Source organism: Notothenia coriiceps, unplaced genomic scaffold (assembly GCF_000735185.1).
Source record: "Notothenia coriiceps isolate Sejong01 unplaced genomic scaffold, NC01 NC01_scaffold00017067, whole genome shotgun sequence".
NCBI lineage: Eukaryota > Metazoa > Chordata > Actinopteri > Perciformes > Nototheniidae > Notothenia > Notothenia coriiceps.
Genome location: NW_011349768.1, coordinates 187,750 through 214,373, shown reverse-complemented (window position 1 = coordinate 214,373; position 26,624 = coordinate 187,750). Strand labels below are relative to the sequence as shown.

The 26,624-nt window shown below is 40.8% G+C and overlaps 1 protein-coding gene across 6 annotated transcripts; it reads right to left on the bottom strand.

Annotated features, from left to right (window-relative positions):
• Nucleotides 1–5,863: 5,863 nt before the first annotated feature.
• klc1b (kinesin light chain 1b) lies at nt 5,864–24,486 on the bottom strand. 6 transcript variants are annotated; one of them, XM_010776449.1, is made up of 16 exons: nt 24,216–24,486; nt 23,472–23,702; nt 22,290–22,371; nt 21,625–21,853; nt 21,432–21,519; nt 20,492–20,593; nt 19,882–20,055; nt 18,653–18,752; nt 17,444–17,493; nt 16,993–17,060; nt 16,243–16,351; nt 16,092–16,100; nt 15,657–15,809; nt 8,151–8,275; nt 7,940–7,997; nt 5,864–7,263 (listed from the first exon to the last, which is right to left on the bottom strand). In XM_010776449.1, exons 1-16 carry the CDS (start codon nt 24,462–24,464, stop codon nt 7,189–7,191), a joined length of 1,902 nt encoding a protein of 633 aa, XP_010774751.1. In that variant the 5' UTR covers nt 24,465–24,486; the 3' UTR covers nt 5,864–7,188. The 6 variants fall into 6 exon arrangements, 4 of the variants coding, with proteins under 4 accessions (XP_010774751.1, XP_010774754.1, XP_010774755.1 ...); XM_010776452.1 differs by having other exon boundaries at nt 22,290–22,368; XR_798875.1 differs by having other exon boundaries at nt 6,351–7,263; nt 8,151–11,129.
• Nucleotides 24,487–26,624: the final 2,138 nt, after the last annotated feature.

The following is a 26,624-nucleotide window of genomic DNA, read 5'->3' as shown; positions in this document are numbered from 1 at the left end:
TAATTTTGAAAATAAATAAATACATGTTCAAATAATGTAGAAACCAAGTCGAATTTGTAAAATGTATTGAACTGGTGATCACAGTTTGAACAGTTGACAGCTATAGGCCTACACCTTTCATGCTTAATACCTGAATAATTTTGAATATTCGATTAATCGTTCCCATCCCTACTGAGAACCAGATCTTATTATTGAACTCTATTCATCAGTCTTTTTCTGCTCGAGGCTTTGTTTAGTTGTCATGAAGGACTCTACGCACAGCTACTTTTAGCTATCCTTGAAAAAAGCCTTTGAAATTAAAAGAATCCCCATGTACAGCCTTTATATTATACATGTAAAGGTCAAATGGGGAGTTTAAAACCTTTTTTTATTGCTTTTCTGAAACGCTACATTTTACAACTAATCAAATTCAACGTATCAATCACCTGATAAATATCGACAAATAGTTTCAAAGAAATGCATAGGATTGAATGTCACATTATAGTCTTCAAAAGAGCACCAACAGGTTTATCTATTTGACAGTGCAGCATTCGGCCCAGTACGTATTTTTGTCCCAATTCCAATTTTTAAAGTAACATTTATCTATACACTAAAACGATGATGTTATTACATGACAGGAGTTAAATCCCTGACTTATCTTGAGATATCCGCCATCATTTTCACAAACTATACTTATCTACACAAATGCCTGCATTACTCTGCCATAGAAAAGGGGGATAAAAGATGGAGCCCATTGCAGAGCTGCTGTAGTGGATTGCATTAGATGTTGCAATGATGTGCAGCACAGATGTTCATATAATATCCAACCCCTGCAGCTCTGTATTGAATAAAACAATACATCTTTGTCAATTTGTATGGAAGGGGGAAAATCAAGGAAAGATGGCTCAGAATAGAAACAGTGAGAGCTGCTTTTCAAAGAAAGAATCAATCTGGGTTAGAATTGTCTTATAATACGATAAAACTATATGATGCATGAATGTAGCTACAGAGGTTTACTGCATCAACAGCTTCGTACGAGGGAAACCAATCTCATGGCATGCTCTGTATTGTAATCCACTCAATTTCATCCTGATGACTGTTGTCCACTGCAGGATTGTAAACAGCAAGCAGTAAACCAATATATTCCACTCATATTTCTGTGTTTACTCGGGCATCATACTCTCACCCCTTCTGAATCGGACAAATCAGCGTGCAGCCAAACAGCTTCAGGGTCCGGGCACAGCAGGGTTAATAAAAGCCAAGCGTATGGATTTTAAAAATAAAGCAGAGACGGGTGGCCACGCCAAAAAATATTGAGAAAAAGACCCCCCATGGTATCTGCTCAGAGCTGAAACAAATGCTTGGGGACCATCGGATAGAAGCATTGGAGCCACCATTTATTAAAAATTGGGTCGATTCTTGACTACAGGAGAGCTTGTTTCAGACTTCCTAGATGTCTAATTTTTCAGGGCTAAACCCTATCCATTTGTTGAGCGAACAGAAAAATCCATTACACAATTGAATAACTGGTTTGCTGTTCCTGCATTTAATTGAGAAATTTGATTGCACAAGATGAATGTTACTTTTAGCACGGGGATCCAAATTACTAATGCACCAGGAGAGCTGAAATGCAGATCTTCTCCATGTGTACGGTGAGGCAGAGAGATCCAAGAGGGGGGTCTTTGAGAGAGAAGAGTGCGTGAGGATGTTTCTTAAACATTTCTCGTCTATCTCAGCTCCTCGGCAATAAGCCCAGTTATTTCATACTTCAGGAATGCGATTGCCTTGATGAATCAGGGAATGAAAAACACACGCAGGACGAGGAGGAAGGAATAGGTGGGCGGATGGGAAGAGAGATGATGTATTCACATTAAGGACATTAACTCCATAAGTAGCTCTCAGTCTCATCTACTGAGAGCTGCTTCAGGGGCATGGCGTTGGTCAGCCACAAATAGAAACCAGATCAGATGCAGAGAAGCAAAAATACAAAATAGAACCATTACTGTCATCTAAAAATAAAATAAAAAAAAGATCTGGGTAAATATTGGACCACAGGGCCCGGTTTCTGAACATCAGACAACCCTCCGGAATCGTGGAGTGTTTGGTGTGGACAGCTTTATGTGGGAAAAGAGAAACTATAAAAACGTTGTCTCATTCACCGCTATTTCCTACCCTTGCAGTGCTTCCAACACATTCAGAAAGTCCCTTTAAAAATAGGACATGTCTGAAGGGGGCTAAAAGCACGAGGCAGTCATGATCGTACCTGGCTAGGCTCTATTCATGAGTTTTATAAACACACACCAGGAGCAGCCTCCCGTCTCCCCTGCTGCCCGCACACAGAGGACACATTCATCCCAGAGTGGGCACCATAAGGAGGCTGGAGGGGGCGACAGACACTTCAACTTAAAGGAATTTTTCAGCCACTCTGGCTATCACTCGTGTGTTGAAGGCAGAGACACAAACACAATCTGTGCTCGTCTCAGTCTACATGTGCAGATCAGATAAAACAGAGTTAGTTGTGACATGATGAACGGTGAGTTAATGAGCCAGATCCTTGGCCGGATAAGAGCATTCCTCGCACAAACTAGGAAGGATCTTTTCAGGGCTTTTTCTTCTCACTCTACAGCCGAGGTTATGAACTTTAAAAAAGGCTTTAGACAATGTGGGGGGGCGTTTGCGTCATGTTGATTTGTCTTTTCCTGGCTCTTCTCTTTTGGGATAACACTCAGGCAGAAGCACTCTCGTCTGCACCCCTCTGCATATGAATAGCGCCCATGAAAGCATGCATCCATGGGGCGCAGAGAGGCAGAGTAGAGTTATGAATATGATAATCAGAAATGGCGTATCCAATGTGTTGTGTGAGGATTGACACTATACTCCTGGGAATACATAATGACATGGCAGGGCTGCCTTCTATGATATATGGAAAACTACCCTTCCAATGCTCCAAGATATACATTTAACTACTGGGAAACTATTGTAATATGTAAACAGACATAGTATTGGTACTATATATATATATATTTGCAAGTTCCTAGTTTAGTCCTATGGGTGAAATAAATATGGGTGAAAATACTTTCCTCCAAACTGGGGTCAATGGGGGGAGGGGAGCCCCATTCCTCCATTGACCACAAACAAAATGTTCAAACTCTTTAGACTACTATTAATAGTAAGAGTTTTTCTGAATAAATTAATGAGAAAAGCAGCTGTCACTCTTACTTTCTCTATGTGTAGTAATTGTATGTTATATTTCACACATTTTAGGCAGTATTAACTAACTTAAACCAGCCACAGCAAACCCTTAAGAAAAGCATGGGGGTCAATGTCGGGGTCCGCTACAATAGGTGTCTGTATTTCCAACGTTTTTACTTGTTTAACAGCCTCTGAATGAAGAGGAGAAATATAAACGTATGCATACAGCCGTCTTGAAATACTACAGCGTGTTACTAACCTTGGAGGAAGATAATACCGACGGCATACATCGTATCCATCGGTGGGTTCCTCCTGGTAATCACCGCGGGGTTCCTCCTGCCTTTCCTCCTCCTGGGCTCGCTCTCTCCGGGTAGATCCATGACTGTCCTGGTGCTCGGCGGGTCCCCGGTGCGGTTCTCCGGCTGCTACGGGAGAGAGCCGTAGGGCTAAATGGGAACGGCAAAAACGCTCCGTGCGTCACCGTGTGCGTACAGGTAAACTAACCCGTGTTACCTGCGCAGGTCCCCGGGGGAGCCGGACGGCCTGTTCACCTGGTTGTTTTTGGAAACTAGCAGGAACAAGGCAGAAACATGTGCGGACCGACGCTTCGGTTTACAGGCCGGCCAGACTAACGACTTAACGAGTTCAGACTGAGAAGCCCCGCCGAAAGTTTCAAGCGAAGTTTAAAACTTCCAGGTAGCTCGCGGGACAGAGGGTTGGTGTTAATTTAGTCCGCAGTGGTACATTACAACCCGGTGTTTGTTGCTGCCGTGTGCCTGCGTCCAGAGCCGCCGACCGCTGGGACAGTTCAGTCCGCAACAAGAGGGAGTTTAGGTCCGCGGTGTTTCCAAGTTGGCTTCCTCCCACTCGCCTGTGTGATGTTTTACAACTGCGTCAAGCGAGCCGAGACAATGCATACGACTTCCTGTTAGGACTTTCAAAATAAATGTTATTTTAAACTGGTAGCAACCGTACTTTCTGAAAAAATAACTTGTATTACTTTCATCATAATTAAATTGGTTAAGTTTGTTTTCACTTTTGTGCTGTGTAAAGAGAATGTTGAAACGTTCATTTGCGTCTTTTTACCATATTTGAGCATAATGCAATTTTCATTGCCTACTTGATTTTGCACATTGGTTGTGTAGGCTATATATATTGTTTCTCAAATTGTTATTAACATTGCTATTGATATGTTTTTCAATTATGTTTTGGTGTTGTATCAGTTGAGCTCTTTTTAGTGAAGCAGTATAGACACAAATCCCAAACGTAAATGTAATTTTATTTTTTAAATCAAAATGTTCGGTATCAAGCAATGATTCTAATGTTGCTTTTACGTGTATTCTCTCTTTTCCGATAGTGCCGCTTCCGGTGCCCGTACCCGACCTGGATAAGGTATACAACAGTGCAACCCCCTGGTTCAATCTGTAAACGTCAATGTGCAGAACCTTGTTTAACTCATACACGCCTTAATTGGTATAGCATGCATATATCGCCAGTGGAGTAAATGTTTTTGGAAAATAATTCAATTTAGTTGCCATTTCAAAATAGAATTGCCCATTTTGACAGTTATGAAAAAAGAACAATTGTCAATTCACAGTGGGTATAACTATCTCTTTTATGCTATTAGAATCAGATGTTGTTAAAGTGAAATCATGTATCTTCTATTCTTGCTTTATAGCTACTCTATTAATCTCAGCAAAGCAGCACATTGTGTACATGTATCAGTTCAACGTGTAATACATGGCACAAACCCAGTGAGTCCCCATGCCCACTGTCACCTTGAGGGGACGGCCCTGCTGTCACCGTGGTAGAACAGTGTGTGGGCCCTGCTGCTGGTCCAGCTGGCACATAGATGTCTGGTAGAAACATGCAACTGGACTGAAGGCTTTAGGAATGAGCTGTACAATCGAAAGAAGAAAACATTATTACTTTCATTCGAAAATGAACTCTGCATGACAGCTCTCTGTAGAACGAAACCATCCTTCGGTCGGTAAATTCAAAGTGATGAATAGTGGAAGCTCCACATTAAAGTACTGACAAAGTGAGAGATTACCAGAGAGCCGAGAAACCCCGGGCTGACCTCCACAAAGAGGAGGGAAAACTCTACCCGTGATATATCACAACTTGGCAAGGCATCAGGGTACACTCATTCAAACACTGACATTTAAGGACTACCTTCATGGAATTTGTGGGGGGTTTTCTGCTTCTTTTCTGAGTGTTATATAGGTGTATGTATGTTACTGGTCTGTAAAGCCTAAAATCCAAACGTTTCTCTACCCACACTCCTGCATGAATTGCCTCGATTGGACTCCTTTGTTTACTTCGGTAACATAATGACATCCCATATGTAAAAGTTGCGCTTCTATTGGCTGCTACCAATAGATTGGCTACTATTGGCTAGCGCTGCAACACACTAGAAAGATGATAGGCTGGACATCGCTTAGTGGTTCCCCAATCAAAACATAGCCGGCCAGCTAACCGATCAGAGCAGACTGGGCTCTGGTTTCAGACAGAGGGTGAAAAGACAGGCAGTATGAGAAAAATAAAGAGCTTTTTGAACATTAAGGCAAGTAAACATGTCACAGTAGAGGCACAAAACACAAATATGAAACCTGAAAACAAGCATAATATAGGGCCCGCTTTAAACCAATTACTTTTTACAAATTCCCCCCAGAAATAAGAATGAACGACATAAAATAGAACATTGTTGGTTTAATTTTCATGATCAGAGTGGTTCCAATTTTCCATCAGACTATTCATGACATATGAGACACACATTCAACTCTTACCAACAATGACACTGATTTGCTGATGAATTCTATGATTTGTGATCAGATTCTAACACGTTGATTACAAATAATAAAAAGAAAAAACATTTATCAAAACAATTATAATTACAAGGCATTCCAGTTTTCTTGTGCTTCACTAAAAAATGAAATCATAGTCAGAAGAAACCGATCTGAGAATTGTGCAAAAACCTATAATTATCACATTACTAGAAATGTATCACACATTCTAATCAATGTGAACAACATTATAAGAGGATGTGCTCACAGCTAGCAGCTCTAATCTGTATGGCACCGGAGATCATTCAGGATGACCATTATTCATTAAGAAACCTGGTTCATCCTCGTAATTTTTTTATATACAATTTAAAAATCTGAGCATTTTCATTGTTGTATTTTACAAACCATAAATGCCTCAAATACATTTTCTCTGCAATGCAGAAAAACACACTTGGAGATAAAAGCAGCATCAATTTCTATTTTTCCCCCAAACTTTGTATAAAGTTACCCTAAACAAGTCACATGACTCAACTCATGTCAGTAAGATAAACAAGTCACCCTGTTTCCCAAAGCTTTAACCAACACCTCGCATTGCAAAGAAATCTCAATAGGCAAAATCATTAAAATGAAAATAAAATGATTTTTTGTCATAATATTACATTATATAATTTCATAGCCACCAGGCCTATTTATTATAACTAGTTTGTGAGAAAATAGAAATGTACAACCTATTTCTTTTCTAATTTAGACCTAGAGATGGCACAGGAAGACAATCAAGGATCTCAAGTCACACAACATTGGGAGACATTTACAGGAGAAGGAGACAATATGGCAACGTTTGCAGTCAAAGTGCAGAGTCACAGATGATGAATAAGGGGAGAGATGAGGTACATTTTCTCGGCCATATCTAGGAGGCACTGAGGCATCACCATTGCTAGGAACACGATGAGGGGAAAATACATCAATCTGTCTCTGGAAGACCAAAAGGAAACAACCTGGTTTAAAAACAAACTGGAAAGAAAACCCACCAAATGTGTTTGTTAATGTGTTGATGACCGAACATGTCTTTGGGTCTTAACTCAGGAGGATGTGGGTCTTGGGGTCTGATGCTAACAAGCAGAGGAAGGCAGTGTGATGGAGTCTGTCTGGTAGTGTTGTTGTGATCATTAACGAGCCAAAGGTCAGAGCCTCTCTGGATCGGGAACAGATCAGCTGATCAGACTCCTGCTGCTCAGTTTCCAGTGTAGAGATCCACAGTGCTGGAGCTCAGGCCCCGGCTCTCCTTCAAATTACGAACTCCCCGAGTCTGATAGTGAAACAGAAGGAGAAAAATCAGAGAAGACACAGGAGGAGACAACATGAAAGATAGGACATAACAATTTTAATGATATAGCAAGTTACAATAAGCAACATTTCCGCATTAAAAGCACTAAAAACGAGAAAACCCATGTTATTTATTTTACTGAATCGTGTAACATCATTATTTTTCCCAAAAATGTAAAACCTAGAAAACCCTGTCATTTGAATCAAGGTAACAGTTGTTTTTTTTGGTTGGAGCTCTCATAAGTGGATTTGTATCCAGTTTGAAGCCACACTTTTAAAATCTTGTTTTTAGCTATATATCTGAACCGGGTGAAGGAGTCATCATCGGGCACCTGGATCTTATGTTATCAGAGAAAAAAGCTGAGCAAAATAAAGGCTCTCTGCCCCCTTTGTGTTGGTTTTTTTGTTATGGTGAAGCTTTATTTATTGTTTTTACTGGTTTATATAACTGGCTCTGTTTGGAGAGGATACCGCTGCTGTAAGAATCTCCTGGACAAAAAACACCTATCGAATCCGACCTCACTGAAAATGGGGGTAAAGACAACAACTCCCATGATCCTACACAGCTTCCCCCTCCATCTTTTGTTGTGTTGATTGAGAGACCTCTCGTGGTAGAAGACGGCAACCTGTGTTTAAGAGAGTGTAAAACTGTTTCTCACCTGGAACGGGTCATCACTGGTTTTGTTCAGGTAATTCAAGGAAGCAGCGCGCTTCATGCTGTTGAACAAACATTAAAAAAATAATGTTAATACTGTATCCTGGGTTCAAGTGCAAAATAAGTATCCACATGGAGCTTGAACTACTGCCTCAAAACAGCATTGCTTATTACTGTCTGCTACCCATCGTTACAGAGAAATCCTGTATTCTTACTTGGTGCTGCGAGGCTCAGGCGGCCCGTTGCCCTGCAGTTTCTTCACCAGCAGCTCGCTGCTGCGCCGCAGGACATCCCGGAGCTTCCCCAGGGAGCCGCTGCGCTGAAGAGCCCCGCTGCCGTCCTACAGACACACACAAGCATCAGCACAAGCATTCTGCACTGAAGAGACAAGAACTCACATCTGCAAATCATTATCCTTTTACTGGATGTAGGCCAGTCCTGTTGTGAATGGCTAGTAGCAGCAGCCAAAAAGCGTGGAGTCTCACAAAAAGGGGTTTACACATGTCATGAATTATATTATTTTAAGAGCAATTCATTAGGTGATGAAATATGTTGCTGAACCGTCTGCATTGTTAACGATTTCAGGCAATGCTAGCATCTTTTCACTTTCTGATAACTTACATTCAACATGACCTAATTGTACTGAATCATTGAGTAAATGTTCTTCTCAAATGGTACACCATTAGAACAAACTGTCGTCACTTCAGTTGGAGTACTGAACTCATTGTGCTCCAGTAAGTGTGCTGTGTCATTTTCCTTCATTCTGGTAAATTCATCTTCTTTTTTAAGAAACAATGCCAAAATAGCATTGTTTAAGAGTTTTTATTCGGTAATATTTGTTAATTTCTTTGTCTTTCATGATGGCAAGAATATCTTTGGGTTCAGGTTCATTGATCAACTTGGCCTGCTGGATTTGTCACTTTATTCTGATTGTTTTATGAACAAGTCAACCAGCAGATTAAAAGTTAATGAAAATATAAAGCTCAACGTTTCTTCTTCCATAAATCCATTCATTTTGGAATTATAATGCTACCTATTAGCTGTCCTGCATAGTGTGTGTTTATTCACTAACTGACCAGTAAACACTGTTAGTGTAACACCCTCTAGCTTTGGTGGAATGCATTCAAAACAATGTATTAACTTTGATTGTATTTTAATAATCATGATGCAATCAGGCATATCACCAGCAGAGGGCATTGTGGGTAAACCAGAGGATGTATACAGGTATTGGACATTTCTGTTCCACTGAGCAGAGACTCAACACAATGATCGGTTTCCACTGATCGCGCAATACCACAGTATTCTCGGTCCGATGCAGAGAAAAAGACAAAACTCCACAAATGAAAAACTTTTATTTGAGAATACCAACAAGTGTTGATGCAATAATCTTCACAATGCAGAATGGTAAATATAATGCAGTCCTACTTATACTAAGATAGTGCTTATAGACCTTACCATTAATGTAATTCCTCTTTGGGAAACTGAAGTCACACTATATATATATATGTCGAGAATAGACAGTTCAATAAATAAGCATTCCACTAACACAACAATATTGTCATAATTATGTGATGTACATAGTCAATTCCTTTTGTTCAGTTGCATTACAAGTAAAGGTGTACTCATTGGAAGGAATGAAGAATCAGGTAGCATACCGAAAAGCCGTATAATGAATACACAGATCTAGAAATACAGCCTACACTTTTTAAAGAAGTCGTTTTACATTCAGTTAGTTAAACATCTGAAATAACAATATGTTGATCTTGAGGAAACACTCGCACTGCACTTTTTTTTCGGTTGTCTAAAAACATCATTCACCAGAGTGACAATGTTTACTTTGCAAACGACTGTGTAATAAAAACAAAAAGGCAACACACTCCATTAAGCTTTGTGTTCAAAATAGCCAGAGTGGACTGTACCACCAACACATACACCAATACACACTAAACTACTGTGGAATCCAAAGCTTCTAATACTGCACCGACAAATGAAAAGGCAATTCTGGCCATTATCTTTGATTTACTAATATTAAGCAATCTCTCAGGTGGCCAGTGTCCGTTGGTCTCTAGCATCGTATTAGCTTTACAACAGTCGCTAACATTGCTAATTCCCTTTGTAAATGTGAGCTACTGTGTATATATTGTTCAAGCGTAGAGCCTGCATCAATACTCAATCAAACCAAGGACACCAGAGAGAGCGAATTGAACATGAATTGCCATGGCAACAGCTTGCTGTGATCTGACAATTTGCTTTCGACTGATTTCGGGCCTTCTGGTCTTTTTCACACTGTGGCACAAACTACTGCCTTAATATTCAGCCACAAAAGAATCAACACTTTAAAAAAATGTAAACAAAATGATACAAATTAAAAAGGAAATAAATCTATAAAAAAAACAAAATGGCAATGCTCCCTTCTCATTTCAGATGTTAAAAAGAAATTAGATATTTGGATTAGCATGTGAAACTATACAGTACCATTTATTTCTCAGCTGCTTAAGCGTTTGATCTCATTATTGGGAAGAACTAAAAACTCACCAACGACTAAAAAAAAACTTTAAAAACTGAATAAAATAAGGGCTAAATACAGGCAACAGGTTGGAAGCTAGCTTTGAGGTCACCTTTCATTTGTTGTTAAGCAGATTGAGATCAATGCACAGCAGTTTTGATTTACATTGACTATTAACCGTTACTTCTGTGATTTCTCTAGTCAAAACCTCCTCAAATCATCTTTTGCCTTCTTCCAATAAATAACCTTCCTGCTCCCCTTATCCAGCCAAATACATCTACTATGTAGCTAGGAAAAATTACAAATGTGTGTTGGAGAGAGGAAAAAAATGTGCGAGTGGCTTCCTCACAGGGAAAGAGATTTCACACACAATGATTTGTTTACGTTACAGAGAGAGAAGACAAGCCTTTTGACACAGGGTTAGTGAGAGGAAAAGGATCGAGAGTGAAAGGAAGAGAGAGAGCCGAGATGAGAAGACCAAAACGTCCCAGCAGGGTGGGGGGGCAGAGATGACAGCCGCGAGAGGGTGGGGGGGGTGCTTTCTGTGTCTCTGCTGGCACCGGGAGGGGCAGAGGAGCTGTTGCTTTGTTGGGACAGAGGAGGCCAGAGGGAACGACAACACACTTCCTTTTTGCTATTGTGTTGGGGAAGGAGAGAAGGATGGAGGAATAATCTTGATGGCTTAGGCCTGATAAGAGAGAAAGAGAGAGAAACAGACAAAAAAAAACAACGCACACATTGTGAGATTAAGAGATCAGGGTCGGGCTGCCTACGCTACACACCTACACAAATCTGAGCTTCATGCCTTTTCTACACCCAACATCTATCAGTTTGACTAATTGCATGTGTCTTTACTTCCTGTAACTTTACCTTCACACCCTGTTTAACAGATTTGTCATTCTTAAGTTAGTTATGTCACTTTTCAACGTTTAGCTTTGTACATATTGTTAATAGTATTTAATGCTTGCTCTGGGGTTCCTTATCATTTTCCCATTGACCTCAGTGTCCATAAAAAGCGCTGTTAGCCTAAATTGAAGAAAAGCACCCTAGAGTTTATGAGGAGAGCGGTCTGCTTTATAAAGTTAGCCACGTCCTTCCTCTGAGAGCTTTCACCCATCCCAGCAGATGTTGAGCTTCGGGAAAAGTGGAAGGTAAACATTTCAAGAGCCGTAGACATTTTCACCAAAACATTGTTGTTACACTAAAGGACTAGCTAATGTAGCTAACAGTTATTGAATACACTGAGGTGATTATGAAAATGATCCAAAAACACTATATACAAAACAAATGATACAACAATAATATGTACAAAGCTAACTGTGTAAATTGAAGTAACCTAATAAGGATGAAAAAGCACTTTTGTAGAACGGTCTATCCTGCCCCAACTGTTCTGTATTAACTCCAGCTTGGGGTTTGATTACTTTTTCTAGCAAAATCAGGGATCCTATGCAACCAAGGATGTGAAAATCCACCTCTGTGAGACACTACAGCTCTCTGAGGATCTGCACTACAGGGTGGGTCAGTGATGCAGTGGGTTGGTGTTTGCAGTCATGGTGACTCAGCTGTTTCTCTCCTCTCTCTGGGTACCACTAAAGCCTTGGCACACTGCAGACAGCCAGTGACTGTGCACTGCAGACAGGACATCTGCAAGCATCAGCAGAGAGGGGCATGCTGGTATTACACTGATCTCAAGAGGGAAATTATATTCTAGATAACATCTTTGCCCTTTATTGGAAAAAAGAACCTAAAATTGAGTGCTTTATCTGATGAAATATCTAAAATCCTGCACTTGTTTCGACCGGTCCACTGTTCCCTATCCTTTAACATTAATCATCTATCCTAATAACTATGACACTACATACCGAACCCGCCCTAGGAATGAGAGTTCAAGAGGGAGAGTACAATCCACTGAGTGAGAAACAGGACATTTGATTGACAGGCTGATTGGTTGTCATGGCAAGAGTTATCAACAAGGTAGTAGGTTAGTGAGTGACACGTAGAAACAGAAAAAAGGAGAAAAGAGGAAATCATGCAAACAGACAGGCAGCACATTGAAGCATCTAGCAGAGAGCGCAAAGCAGACACAAATATACACCAAGTCATGCAGGAAGAGACACGCACATACTTCAGATATTACCGATTAACCTGAGCATCTCCTCAGTTATGCCCCCACTTGTTCGACACAAACTATGTGAGCTCTATGTAGAGTTTATAGCTGTCAGGTGAAACACTTCTATAGCCTCAGTGAGTTCCAGAGTGAAGACATGTTTGGGCAAAGCTCTGAGTGATAGTTCTGACGGGCCTATCACATCGTCTCTATCTACACACACACACACACAGACAGGACTTTACAAGCCTATTTTCTAAAACACAAGTTGTAGTGACGTATGTTTGCAGCTTTGTAAATGAATGGATGGATGGATGGAGTTTGTTAAGCAGTCGTTGAGTTAAAAAAGCTCATGTTTCGTGACACATTTTAGACAATCTTTAACAAGCAGGAGTTTATTTCGCTGTTTGGACTGTGTGCCTTTCTACTGCTGTGGTTGTGACATGAATAATGAAATGCTAGTACAAACCGAACATGCCATCACGTTTTCCAAAAAATAAAGGTGCACGCTTGGAAATGTGCATGCCGTTGCTGGAGTGAAGCAGTTTTGAGTAGCTGTGTGCGTTATACATATGAACATGTGTGTAGAGAAGCATCACATTCACACAAAAGCCAGCAAACTAAACCCCATCTTTCTGATTAAACGGATGGTTTGGATTTGTTTGAAGTTGGGTTTTAAGAGGTTCTTATCCATAGTCAGTATTATCTACAGTCAGAATCACAATCAGACCAGAGTATCAAGGAAACAATACAATGCTGTGGACGGGGAGAACTTATTTAAGCTACCTTAATATCAGATTTAGAACATTTTTGACTCCGTTTAGAAATGGGAATTGAAGCCTCTATCCTGGCTCGCTTGAAATCCACCAGACTCCATCGACAAAAATAGTCATTTTAACTTGCAGATCACAGAAGTTGCTTACCTACAGATGCATCTATTGGTTATTTTGTTTGTGTTATTGTGTGACATGGCTGTTTTAAAGGGTTCAATTCAGCAAAGTCACACAATGACACAAAGCAACTAACCGATGAAAGCTGCGGGCCAGCAACTTTCCTGCAAGGGAAAATTGTGCTTTTGTCTGGTGGCTTTAAGGAGAGCATAGAAAAAAGAAAGGGCTTTCTTTCTGCAAAGTAAAACAGGGAAAATATTCTAAATAAAATTGACACAAAAAAAACGTCTTGCTTCCACAGAAGTATGTTATTGTGTAATTATAAAAAAAAAAAAAATTGATCATTAATATTATTTTATGCATGCTTCTTGGTTAATATTAAGCTGTCTTTGGCTGTAACAAATGCAAAGTTCCTCTCTGTGGGAAGAATAAAGGCATTCTGATTATTACTGAAGGTGATACTCTGACTATAGATAAGCATTTCAAACAACCCTATTTCAGAAAATCCAATCTATACCTTTAAAGAGAGCGGCAGATATGAGGTAAACAGACATTTACCAACCATGTGTAAACACAGTTAACACATACGGTCCATTAGTGTGCATGTTAATGTTGAGCCCAGCAGTCTGCCGTAGCTACATGCATGTTTGAACTGGGTTTGGTGCCATGAAGGGTGTGGCTGCACTTTAGTGAGGGGGGAGTGGGGGTGGGGGGGGCACAGGCTCAGACGAGGCATCACTGCTGGCACAAACCTGCACTGTGCTTTATGGAAGCATCACCAGAGGGCTTCTCTGAGCTGGGATTCAGCTCTTTGCTAACAGTGTTTATTTATCTGCTGCAATGAATGTCATGCTTCCAGCTCTGACCCCTTTATTAAAGAGGGGAGGGGTGACAAGACCAATGGGACACGCTGTGCAGAAATAAAAGCCCTGCGGCAAAATGAAACTAACGATTGTTGAAACACAGCCAGAGTGGATGGTATAATGAGACAGTTAAACAGCAGCATAAAAAGCTGCGTATCAACTGCCCAGATCAGGGAAATGAACTTCCAGAATATTGGGAAAAGCTGTTGATTTTTTTAACAGCAGAAACATGAGACATCCTTATAGGGATTCCGGAAAGATGCATCTTTGTGAGTCTCACAAAAGCAGATAAATATTTCATGTGGTTGCCAGGGTGCCACAGAATGAGCGAGTGCCTTTTTGTTACCGCTCCACTTGTGCAGAAGCAAAATGGTGCCAGCAGAACGGCCGCTTATTAAAACAAGACACTGGGACTTCACTGTCAAGCAATGGACGACACAAAACATGAACATCTACTCAGATGCTGTCAAAAACAACGGGTTCGGCATGCCAAGACACTCAATCAGCTTTACAGTTTTGGATAATCAGAATGACCTCACGAGAGGAACAAGGCATGTCTACAAGGAGGCTATGGACTGGTACAGAGACGGTCAAGAATTAGGAATAGGCAGCCATTTCATCTATAAAAAAAGGTCAGGTCACAAACATCAATATATATATATATATATATGTATACTACTATATATATATATATATAATATATATATATATATATATATAAAGTATAAATAAATAAATAGGTCGGCAGGAATGGACTAATTTGTTTGGAGCTGGAGCGAGGGCTTCCTGAGCGGTGCATCCTCTAGAGGAGCTTCTTTCCTGGTACAGGAGGCAGAAGAATCTACTTCCTGTTAAACCTTTGCTCTCAAACCCTAATAGAAGCAGGAAGTGTTTCAATATGTTAACAGAAAAGTAAACCTACCTACTCAGCAAGTGTTTTGACTAATAAGCGTTTATTGAAATCATTTTTGATTTATTTCATTTTAACAGAATTCTTACATTTTTTATTTTATTCATCACTATATTATACAATTGTTTTTATTTTAAATTGTTATTTTATATTGATCACTTATGTATATATATTTCGTATTTATTGTATTCCATTTTATTTTATGTCGTCTAATACTAATATTATTTTTATTATTTTATTATTTACTGTATTGTGGTTCAAATTATTGTAAAATAATATTGTAAAGCTAATCAATATATTATATTAGTATTATCTTGCCATGGTCTCAAAATGTCATGTTGTTTTTGTCTACGATGTTCTGTACCAGTCCACTCTCTGTGATCGCCACCTTGTTTCACCAGTGAGGTGTACGACTGTGTGGACTCTTTAGTGGATTTGTACTCACCCCATTCCATTCGGCCCCAATACTCACTTCCTCTCCGGTCTCAGAGCCGCTCTCATACTTAACGCTGCTCAGGCTCTCCCTGCTCCTCCGCCTGTCGCCGTCTGTATCCTTCAGGATCTCCACCACACGAGTCTGGTGAATGGGGTCGATGCCCTGATGGGGACAAAACACAAGTGCCACACACAAACAAAAACACAAACATGCAGTAATTAGAACTAGCTCTGAGGTAGACATTAGCTGGTTGATTAGGATGAGAGTGTGGAGTTACATGGAGGTATTAAAAAAGGGATTTTATGTTGTCCGTCTCTTTGAATTAATCACTGTCACAGTGGCAGAGACTAAGGGAACATTTGAAATGTCTGAAAGATGGGAGTGGGGTTAGGGGTGAGAGGTGGAGGCTCTATGGGGGCCATCGCTGAGAGTCAAACCACTTACTGTGCTGCTCTGGATCCATAGCATTGTAAAGAAAGGGAAAGAAACATCGTGAGATTTGGGGGACATATTTAAGCATTGAAATAAGCATTGACATAAACAGGACACTGATAAGTGAACAGGTATGTTGTCTGTAAAGTCAATGTGCGCTGACCTGCTTGCGAGACCTCACAGCGCACTCCTCCAGGGTCTCAGCAGCCTCCAGCTTGCCCTGCCGGCGGTACAGGGCCCCCAGGTTCCTCAGGGTGGTGTTCACTGTCGGGCTGGACAATGGGACAGGCAGAACAATATTTACCCAAAGGTGAGGAAACTAAAAAGGTTCACAACAAAGCTTCCTGCCATATGACTACGGAGACTTTACCTAGAAGGAATTTGATTCATCCTAAAGACGAGTTAAAGGATTTTAAGAAGTTCTGGAAACTTTTAGTCTCAAGTTTCAGAGGGAAACAAATCTCTGTGTGGGGTTTCGGGTAGGAGGTGTTGTGTTATTCTGTGATATATAGGATCATTTTGTAGGTAAAGTTAAACAAATAACAGTATCATTAATTCATTATTTCAATTTTTTTAAACTACATAATTGTTAGTTTTTTGATAATCTTTTAATTATTATTTAGTGTTCTGACAAATATAATACCATGAATTGATGTCTTTAAAACGATGCTTGACTATATAATAATTTTTTTAGGAATATTAAATAAAAGGTAATTTAAGTAAAAAAAATTTTTTTGCAAAATGAAAAAAGGAAAGATACTGTAAAGTAAAAAAACATTTCTACAATATATTAACTTCACACATTTATAAAAGAACACATTTGAACAAAAGTCAAGAGACTAATCCCTGGCCTTTATGACATGTCTTTATTTCTGACTTAGCCTTACACCACGCTGATCCCGCTCTGCCTCACCTGTTGACTTTGCAGGCCTTGTACCAGCCTCCGTACTCTCCGTAGGGAGTGTTGTCTCTGTGCTTGCCCTGGAAGTAAATAAGGGAGGAGAGGAAGAGAAAAGGAGCGTGACTGGGAGTGGCGGTTAAAACTGGATCAGCTGCATTTCCCCAGTGTTTACATAAAACTACCATATGCTCGCTGGAGCTTATATTTTTTGTGTGTGTGTGTGTGTGTGTGTGTGTGTGTGTGTGTGTGTGTGTGTGTGTGTGTGTGTGTGTGTGTGTGTGTGTGTGTGTGTGTGTGTGTGTGTGTGTGTGTGTAGGAAACATACTAATAAAAGGGTTGTATTTCACTATTCTTTACCATGCTACAGCACTGTTGTGTTTCATGTTGCCAGCTACGCTTTGACACATTTATTTAATTGAATTTGCTTTAAATATTCTTGAGGATAAAATGACAACCCCCTCACCTTGCTCTCCTCTCTTTCCTCTGCATGCATCCAGATGGGCTTGTTCTCAGCTGCAGACAAACACACAGGAGAGATGGTCTACACTCGGTACATGGTTCAACAGGACTGGACCTCAGGATGTTTCACAGATTCCACCAGGAACTACTTACTATATACCTTTTGGATTGTTTCTACGCATTGTGCTACACAATATCAGAAGAGGCTCGTGACTCCTGGCATCTGCCACCATCAGTTTCAAGATGGAATTGAAACATTATAACACTGGCCCAATATTACTGACAGTGGTAAATATGACTATAATCCCAAAGATTATTTAAGAATGTTTGAATTTAATATTCTTTTTCAGATTCTTCATGAAATAAAATAAGAAATGAGACATTATATCTCAACACAGAAGACACTATAAATGCACTTTGTTATAGAAACAATGACCGTCTTTTTCAGATATGAGTAAACTGACATTTACACGCAACCATTTCTACTTACTAATGCACTGTTTTCATTAAATATGCCATTGAAAAACACAAACATAGCCCTTTTGACCCAAAGATAAAAGCATTTAACACCATTTGCTTTTGATCAAATATAAAGCATAATTTCCTTTCCTTCCCAGGGACAAACTGTTGCTGCTTAGCGTTCCTGTTGCTGCTTCACTTAACCTTCAACTCCAATCTGAGAGCTAATGTCAAGTCAAGTGACTCGTGAAAAATAAATCTCTCAGAAAGAGGAGAGATGCTTTTGCTTAAAAAGCGTCAGAGCGCTTCAATGTGCCGACTTTCTTTTATTCCCTTTTCAAAGCACTCAATCTAATCCCCGGAGAAAAGCCAACAAACAGCTTCGCTTAAACCAAAAGAGAAGAAAATTGCCAGAGTTCTTCAGACAAGTAAACTCTTTATTCTTCAAAAAGTTTGTTTTAGATTTTCTGTGTCCTGAATGGAGAAGGTTAGAACATCGTCCACTTTCTAACCATCTGTCCATCCCTCACTCCGCTCGCTGGGGTGAGACAAACAGTAGATGGAGGATAAGACAATAGTGGAGGACAAAAAAATATATAATCTATAAAAAAATATTTGACCCACCACCAATTTTCTACGGACACATTTGTTTTTCTATTGTGTTGATTGACTCCACCACTGCGATACAGAAGTAAACCTTTGAAATGGTTTCTGCCTTACACTACCATCTACAATATCTCTGATGAGACCTTACCATCAACAGATCCAAACTCTTTCTCATGAGCACGAGTCAGAATCTCTTTGTACAGAATCTCAGCCTCCTTGTATTTCCCCTGTTTGAGGAAGCAGGACGCCTGAAGAAGAGAAAAAGAGAGAAAGCATATTTGAGTTTTTAGGACAGAGTGAATACACATACAGAGATGCTGTGCCTCCTGACAACAGGAGCAGTGGATCTGCATATTCCCCCAAGGCACTGTGACTCAGAAAGGATGGGACTGGACCTCAGAGGCTCCCTTACTGTCTCCATACAGCCTCGCCTTCATCAGTGAGACCAGGTAGAAATATTGATACACTCGAGTATTGCCATATTATGTTCTGTGATACCGTATGGATTCACAATAACACTGTTGGTTTGTTAAAAGTTTGTTTGGGCAACCAGTGCTTTTATTTAAGTGAGTGTTGAAAGGGGGAGACGGATGGAATGACACGCCACAATTGGTCCCAAGACAAATTTGAACCTGGGTCCTTTCCAGACGGACCAAGCCCTAGTATAAGTATGTGGATAATTGACTGTACTTACCAAAATAGTCTTTCTAAAGAATCCTGCAATCACTTTGGATTCATTACATTTGTTGTTGCAAATAGATAAATAGTTAGCTAATTATGGCCCAAAGGCAGTGTGTGGGATCCTACTATTCGGATGCATAAAATGTAAAAAGAAATGTGTTATTAGTATGGTGTGATATACTACTGACAGTTTCCCTAAACTACAATTATTTTGTCTTTTAAATTGCAATATACCCACTTGCTTTCAGGAGCACAATATATATATTGTATCATAACCATTAAATCATGATAAGTGCCACATTACTGCCAATACACAGCCATATTAATGAGGCTGCTATTGTACTGAAGTGTGACATTACCTAATACGAACCTTCCTTTCATAACTGTTGTTTTGAAAAAGCATGTGTTGGATAAAATAGTCTCCCTTTTAAAATTCTGGTGCAGTGAATATGTGAAAAATATCATTAAAAAGATATTTCCAGTGGAAGCTCGGTAGGCAGAGAGCGGTAACAGTTTACATTCGCCCCCACAGAGACACTCTGGCTGACAGAACAGATGAGTCATTTGCTCACAATATAACTAAGCTCTGCCTGTGTTTATCTTGTCACCTTCACAGCTCAACAGGGACTGCACTTATTTTCAAAGTATAGCAAAGCACAATAAAAGCAGATGTAGTGGTTTTAACGTGTCTCTCACCAGGTTGTTCTTGGTCTTGGCCACGTTGGCATCGTCTGGCCCCAGCCTGCTCTCATAGATCTCCAGGGCCCGGCAGTAGTAGTACTCTACCTCCTCGTACTTGCCCTGGTTCTGGCAGAGCAGAGCCAGGTTGTTCAGCTGCTTGGCCACATCTGGGTGGTCCTTCCCCAGGACCTGAGGGAAATCAGGGACAAATAAGATCAGTTTGTGCTGCTGCCTCAAGGCCGTTAGCTTTCTCTCTGAATGTCTCCTTTATTTACAGCTTGCAGGAGATCTATTAAAAGGCTGGGAGATCAATAGAGAGAATAAAGAATGAAGCTTTTTAGGGAAACTCATTGCACTCTGCTAAGCGCTGTCCCTTTGCCTAATTCCTGCTCTCCATTTTCATCTATGCTTTCAATTAAACTCATCCATCACGGGAATGTCCCCCAGCGGAAACTTCACAGATAATTTAAGAAACTAATTTCCCTATTTATGCTGGTGTTAGAGAAGCTCGATCTTACATTGTGGAAATATTAACACTTTGAATGACTTTAATACAATGGGCTAATTGTTCACTGGGAGCGGGTGCTGCGGGTGGATCTCCTGGTGATCCAGGGATGTGGCCTACCTTCTCTCTGATCTCCAGAGCCCTCTTGCACAGCGGCTCGGCCTCCTTGTACTTCCCCCTCTTTCCGTACAGCACAGCCAAGTTGTTCAGCGTCGCAGCAACCTGGATTTACAGGAAGAGAACACATATATAAATGAGGCTGATTTCTTTATCTGTTTTGTTTTTGCACTGGGATGTTAGCCACCTGGATTACACAGGATGGTAGTAATAATCCTTTGGGTTTCATTATTCTGTATCCAGGATCAGACTGAGTGACAGCAGTAATAACAATATGAAGCAAACAATGTGCTGCAATAGCTTCCTTTATGCCTCACAACGCAATGTGTTGCCATAGTGTAAATCATTCATACAGATCTGTTCCCAGAGGCTATGAAAAAAAGCACAATTTAATGTTTCACTGCAAGCTCATTGTAGTTTGGTTTATGCTGGATGTAAGAGCAGCCATTCAGCAGCTGTGGTTGATTCACAGGCACAGGTTAAAAATCCATACTGTGATGGTGGAAAAAGCTGACGGCACAGAACAAAAGGTACATTAGACCAGGGGTTCCCAAACTTTTCAGCCCGCGACCCCCAAAATAACAGTGCTAGAGACTGGCGACCCCCTGTCGACAGGGGGGGGGGGGCTAGTGAATTAATTTCAGTTTTCCACACTCTCGCGGGAGTGTCATTATTGTCTCACTACTACTATTATTATTATCACTACTGTCATTAATGAAAAAAATTAATCAATTTTCTTTTATAATTGTTTTTTTTTTTAATTCTCCATTTTTATTTTGTAGTCATCTCGCGACCCCCACTCGGGGAACCCCTGCAGTAGACTGTGAGGTAATTGCCTCTCAGTCTACAGAGTCACAATAATAAACCACCACCAGATAACTAATCTGATCTATGAATATGTCCCCATGGAGATATGGTTGCTATGAAGATGGTGGAGTCTTACAGCGGGGTGATCTTTGCCCAGGGTTTTCTCACGGATGGACAGGGCATCGTTGAGCAGATGGGCGGCCTCTTTGTATTTGTTCTGATCCCTGAATGAGAAAGAAACGGTAAAACATGATGAGTGTTTCTTGTTGTTTTTGCAGTAAAATAGGAAGAATAACTAGCAAAAGCTCATATTTGAAGGCATTTCTGACCTGTAGACCAGGGCCAGGATGTTGAGCATGGTGGCCACGTCGGGGTGGTCGTGTCCAGAGGTCTTCTCCAGGTCCTCCAGAGCCTGCTTGCAGAGAGGGACAGCCACCTCGTAGCGGCCCTGGGAGGCGTACTGGATCACCAGGTTGTGCAGGGTCCTCAGGCGGGCGGGGATCTCGTAGCCCCCCTGCTGAGCCGCTGCCACTGCCGCACTGTTGTGTTGGTGCTGACCTGTGGGGGGGGGGGTTATGGCGTAATAATCCAATAAGTGTTTATTGGCATGACAACATTATCTAACCCAGTGCACTGTATGGATAGTCATGTTCATTTACTGAGAGAGGGGTCGGACACCAGATAATCAGGCCTAAATGAGGTCAGCATTACAGCTAAATATGCCAGATTTCCTCATTCAGAGCAGGTGAGTTTATGCGAAAAATGGAATTGAACATGAATAAAAAATTAGACATTGTCCCGTCACCAAGTGTGATTACTTTGAGTCCACAGAATCCTTATTGCCTAAACATTTTCTTCACATTATATAAATCTTTTTTGATGAACATGTTTTTTAGCTCTTTACTCTGAATGATGATGTTAACATTATGGCAGCAAACTGTCTTAGAAGAATTGTCATAATATGATGCTGAAGGGATGGATCCTGTTCTCTTACTTCCTTGCCCGTGCTCCTCCTCGTCGTTGGGGAAGAGGTCGTCCAGGGAGTCCTTTGGTGTTTCTCGGTCCTTCTCCTCCTGCTGAGAGGAGAAAACAAACCAGTCAGTCATGTTAACTGACAGCAACCATCTAGCGGCAGTCTTTAAATATTTAAGACGATATGGCTATCAAGATAACTATATCTCATATTCAGAAAAGTATGCCATTGGGGGTCATTTAGACCAATACATTCAACATTAACATTTCAATGATACATTGTATCATGAGCTTCATGTTGGATACAGTTGTCACTTTTACACACAATTCACCTTTTGACATCTGTGTATGGTGCTTTATTTTAAACTCTAGTACTATGTCTACCTTGACATATATATCTGCTCTGTCTATCAATTTTCCTGTGTTTCCCGTCATTTGAGAAAAAGACCAGAAACCCTAAGTGAGAAATATGATATATTTTAGTTTCATGATGATACCCCTTGGTTTATCATTAGTTTGACATTAGGTAACTGCCTCTGTAGATTGATATGTTACTGTGTGGAGATCTTTTCTTATTCTGATACAGCTATTCAAACCTCACATAAACAATGGTGTGTGTTCTATCAAATGACTAAATGAGATTTGAGTTGGGCTTTAACACAGAAGCCTGTTATATGTTGAATATGAGAAAAGTTGATTCCAGGAGGAATTCTGCTTATTGGCAGGATGGCTTCCTGCAATAAGCAGCTAGGGGACACAGCCTCCTTCTGTGACTACGAATACGGTCAGAATATGCAGCATTTCTCTGAACTGCTGGATCAATAAGGACCAGACCAGAAAGTCTCATTCCTGGAAGCTGTGATTTTCTTCCTGTATCAGATATAATCGACTGTTTGCTGCCCCTTGGAGTCATTTAGGCAAATTCATACTAAATATTCCAAGTAGGATCAGGCACTGGATGTGTAAATAGTTTTCTGACTGTTTCTGTCCCATTCTGCTTATAATAAACAACAGCTGCATAGGCTGAGAAATAAAACAACATTCTATCCCGTCAATTGAACTCGGTGCTTTTCATGCTAAAGAGGAATAATGTATTTTAAAGGATCCTGCACATAAAACATGGTGGAAATGAAATAAATCAAACTATTTCAACCCAAGTAACCTAATAATACAGCTTTCATGCATCGTTAACAACATGTCTTACAGTGGGCGAGACGTCCTCGTCGTACTTCTTGAGCTGGTTCATGAACTCCAGGTGCTTCTTCTCCTCCTCCAGCTGGGCCACGCTCTGCTCGCTCTTCTGCAGCTTCTGCTGGGTGTTGGCCAGCTCGTCGCGCAGCCACTGGTTCTCCTGGCAGAGCCTCCTCACCTGCGCACGCAGCTTCTGCTTCTCCGACTCCACCGCGTTCAGGTGGTTGGACAGGGCCATCATCACCTGCGATAGAGACAGCATTCAGGAACTGTGAGCATTTAACGGAGACAAAATGTCGCAGCGGCAACGCAGGAGAGGACAAACTGAGGCTGAATGAATCATGATCACCACACAAACTCGGTTTAGAATGAGGAAGCAGAAACTCACAACCAAAAGACACATGACTCGGTGGATTAACACCAATTTACTACATTCTGTTCAATCCAGGCTGAAGACTTTTTCAGTTTTTTTGCTGCCATTTATTAAATCAAATAATTATTCAAATCTTACACAGCACTGTTACTTTTATTACAAGGTGTAATGTGTTTTATTCTGCTTTAGCTCGTTGTTATTTCTGTTCTCTTGGCTCTTGAATGACTGGAAAGCACTTTGAATTGCCTAGTTGTTGAACTGTGCTATATATAAAAAATGCCTTTACTTTCTTACTCTGAACCATTCTCTCTTTGTCTGCTGTATTGTAACCCACCTAATTCTCTCTTAAGCTCATATTATTCTGTCGACCAAACAATATCTCACCTGCGCTTCTCCCAGGCCCAGCTCGATCATCTCCACGGACTTGCGGAGCAGGTTGGACTTCTCGTGCACCAGGTTGGCCTCTTCGTCCTTCTTTAGGCACTTGATGGTCTCCAGGAGGCTGTGGAGGATGGAGTTGTGCTCGTTCTTCAGGGCCTCCAGACCCTGGATCACTAGCTTGGTGTTGGAGATGATCTCTTCCTGAGTAAGCTTCTCCAGCTTCTCTTCTCTTGGAAACACCATGATGGACATATTCTATGTAAGATTAGGGAAACCTGAGAAAAAAGGAGTGGAGAACGACCGTTACAACAGGCTCGCTCGCTGGACACTGTGGGAACATTTGAACGGTTAAAAGGACATGTTTGAAAGGGTCTTCTGAAGATGCAGCTGTGCTTGTTTAACACTTTCATTCACAACAAAGGACACGAGAGCTTGGCTAACATGTCTTATTCGTTTTCCTCTATTTCATTCAAAGTATCTTAAATTCCAAATGATCTCCACCACTATAAACCATCTGAAGCATTCTCTGCCGGAGTGAACCGACGGAATCCACTCTCCACTCTCTGTTTAAAGATATCAACGTCTGAGTGTGTGAAGCCTCGCCCTGATGCAGCAAGTCATTTCTTTGCTCCGCTAGCATGATCCACTAGCAACGAGACAGCCATAAAAAGCTAATGAACTCACGGTTTATCACTAGAGGGAGAGGAGAGATTCAAATTTCATGAGTGGGTAGGTCGGTCATCTTTTTTTTAAATTAAAAAACCCCAGAATTAATGCAATACGATAAGAAGAAGGGTTGTTATAAAACACATAAGTTATACTCTGACCAAAGAAAAAATGGTTTAATGAATGTACACATACAGGTGTGTAATATCTGCTGTACGTGTTAGAGATTGCCGAACACTCATTGAGTCTGTGGAATATCTTTTGTAGATTGGGACTTTTATACAGGACCACAATAGCTAATGCCTAATGATATTATTACACAAATTGCCAAATATTGCACGAATATTTTTGCCATTTCGATTGCCATTTTGGAATAACTGTGCAGCCCTAGTTGTGAGCATGGCCCCAGCCTGCAGAGTGACAGTGGGCGCACAGATGCTGCAGTGCTCCTGGTGCCAGCCCTTTATCCAAACAGAGGCCTAGCCGGCTGCATGACTGGCTGAAGAGTCAAGGAGAGGATGACATGACAAAAGCCTATCTCAGCAGCTGGTCAAGTCGCAGAACACTCCAGTGTCAATAACACAGTTTGCTCTGTAGAAATGCCAGACCTTTGGGTGGGTGCATGGAACATGTGCCATTTTCCACAAACAGACTGGAGACAGCCTATGACTCACAGAGCCACGTCCCTGGTGGATACATCAGGGTAATGTCGCTGCCCTTCCCACTGGGCTCCAGGCAATGTAAAGCTAGTGCGTTCATTATTTCTGCAGCAGGGGGAATAAGAGGTTATGGAAGAGGGGCTTGCCGTGCTAAACACCAGCTGAGAGCCATCTGCTAAGAGAACAAATACACTACACCATTAGAGAGCCGCTCCCTGCTCTGCTACTTGCATTTCCGCAAATGTCTATTAAAAGCAGTGCATAAAAGAACAACATAAGCCTAACCTGAGCATAACGACTACAACAAATAGCTATATTCTTAGGAATGTTACACAAAATGTAATAGCAGCCAAGTTTAATCCTGCGGTTGAAAGCTGGAATTAACATAGCTGCAAAAGATGTGAAATGATTTTCTTAATATTCATTGGGTTAAGAACGAATATTATCCTAACATAATTAGAAATGGCTGTTGGAATTTTAATTATTTTCATTATATTCAATTCATCAGATTATTATGAATACAATGAATTGATTAACGTTTGCCTAAAAAGCTTTGCAAGATCAACCGTCCAATTAATAATAGCAGCGTTAATGGCCGGCCACTTTAAGTTGTTAGCTTTCTGACTTGTTACAAAAGAAAAAGGGTTTTCTGGTGCATTTTGAGAGGACTCTTGGCACATTTACAGCTGACACAAGCATAGGCCGAAACAAACACAACTGCATGTGTTGCTAGTATCCAGTCATTAAAGAGGAAGCTGTGCATGTTGCACCATGTATTAACAGCAGGGCAGTCAGGGGAGTGTCATTTATGATGCTAATATGTGTAATGATGGACACTGCACGAGCACGCTGGGGAAGCTACTAAAGTTAACTAATGGCCAACTGGATGTCAGATAGCCGGTAGATATTATCGGGATGACACTGGAGCCTGTGTACGACCAGCTGGAGGATCCGGAGAGGAAGAAGGGGGGCAGCGATCGATACTAAAAGGTATCAGGTACCCTACCAGTACAGAGTGAATGGGAGGATACAGCTAAGATGTGAAAGGTTATTGTTTTTACAACTACGACTAAAAGCTTTATTTTTC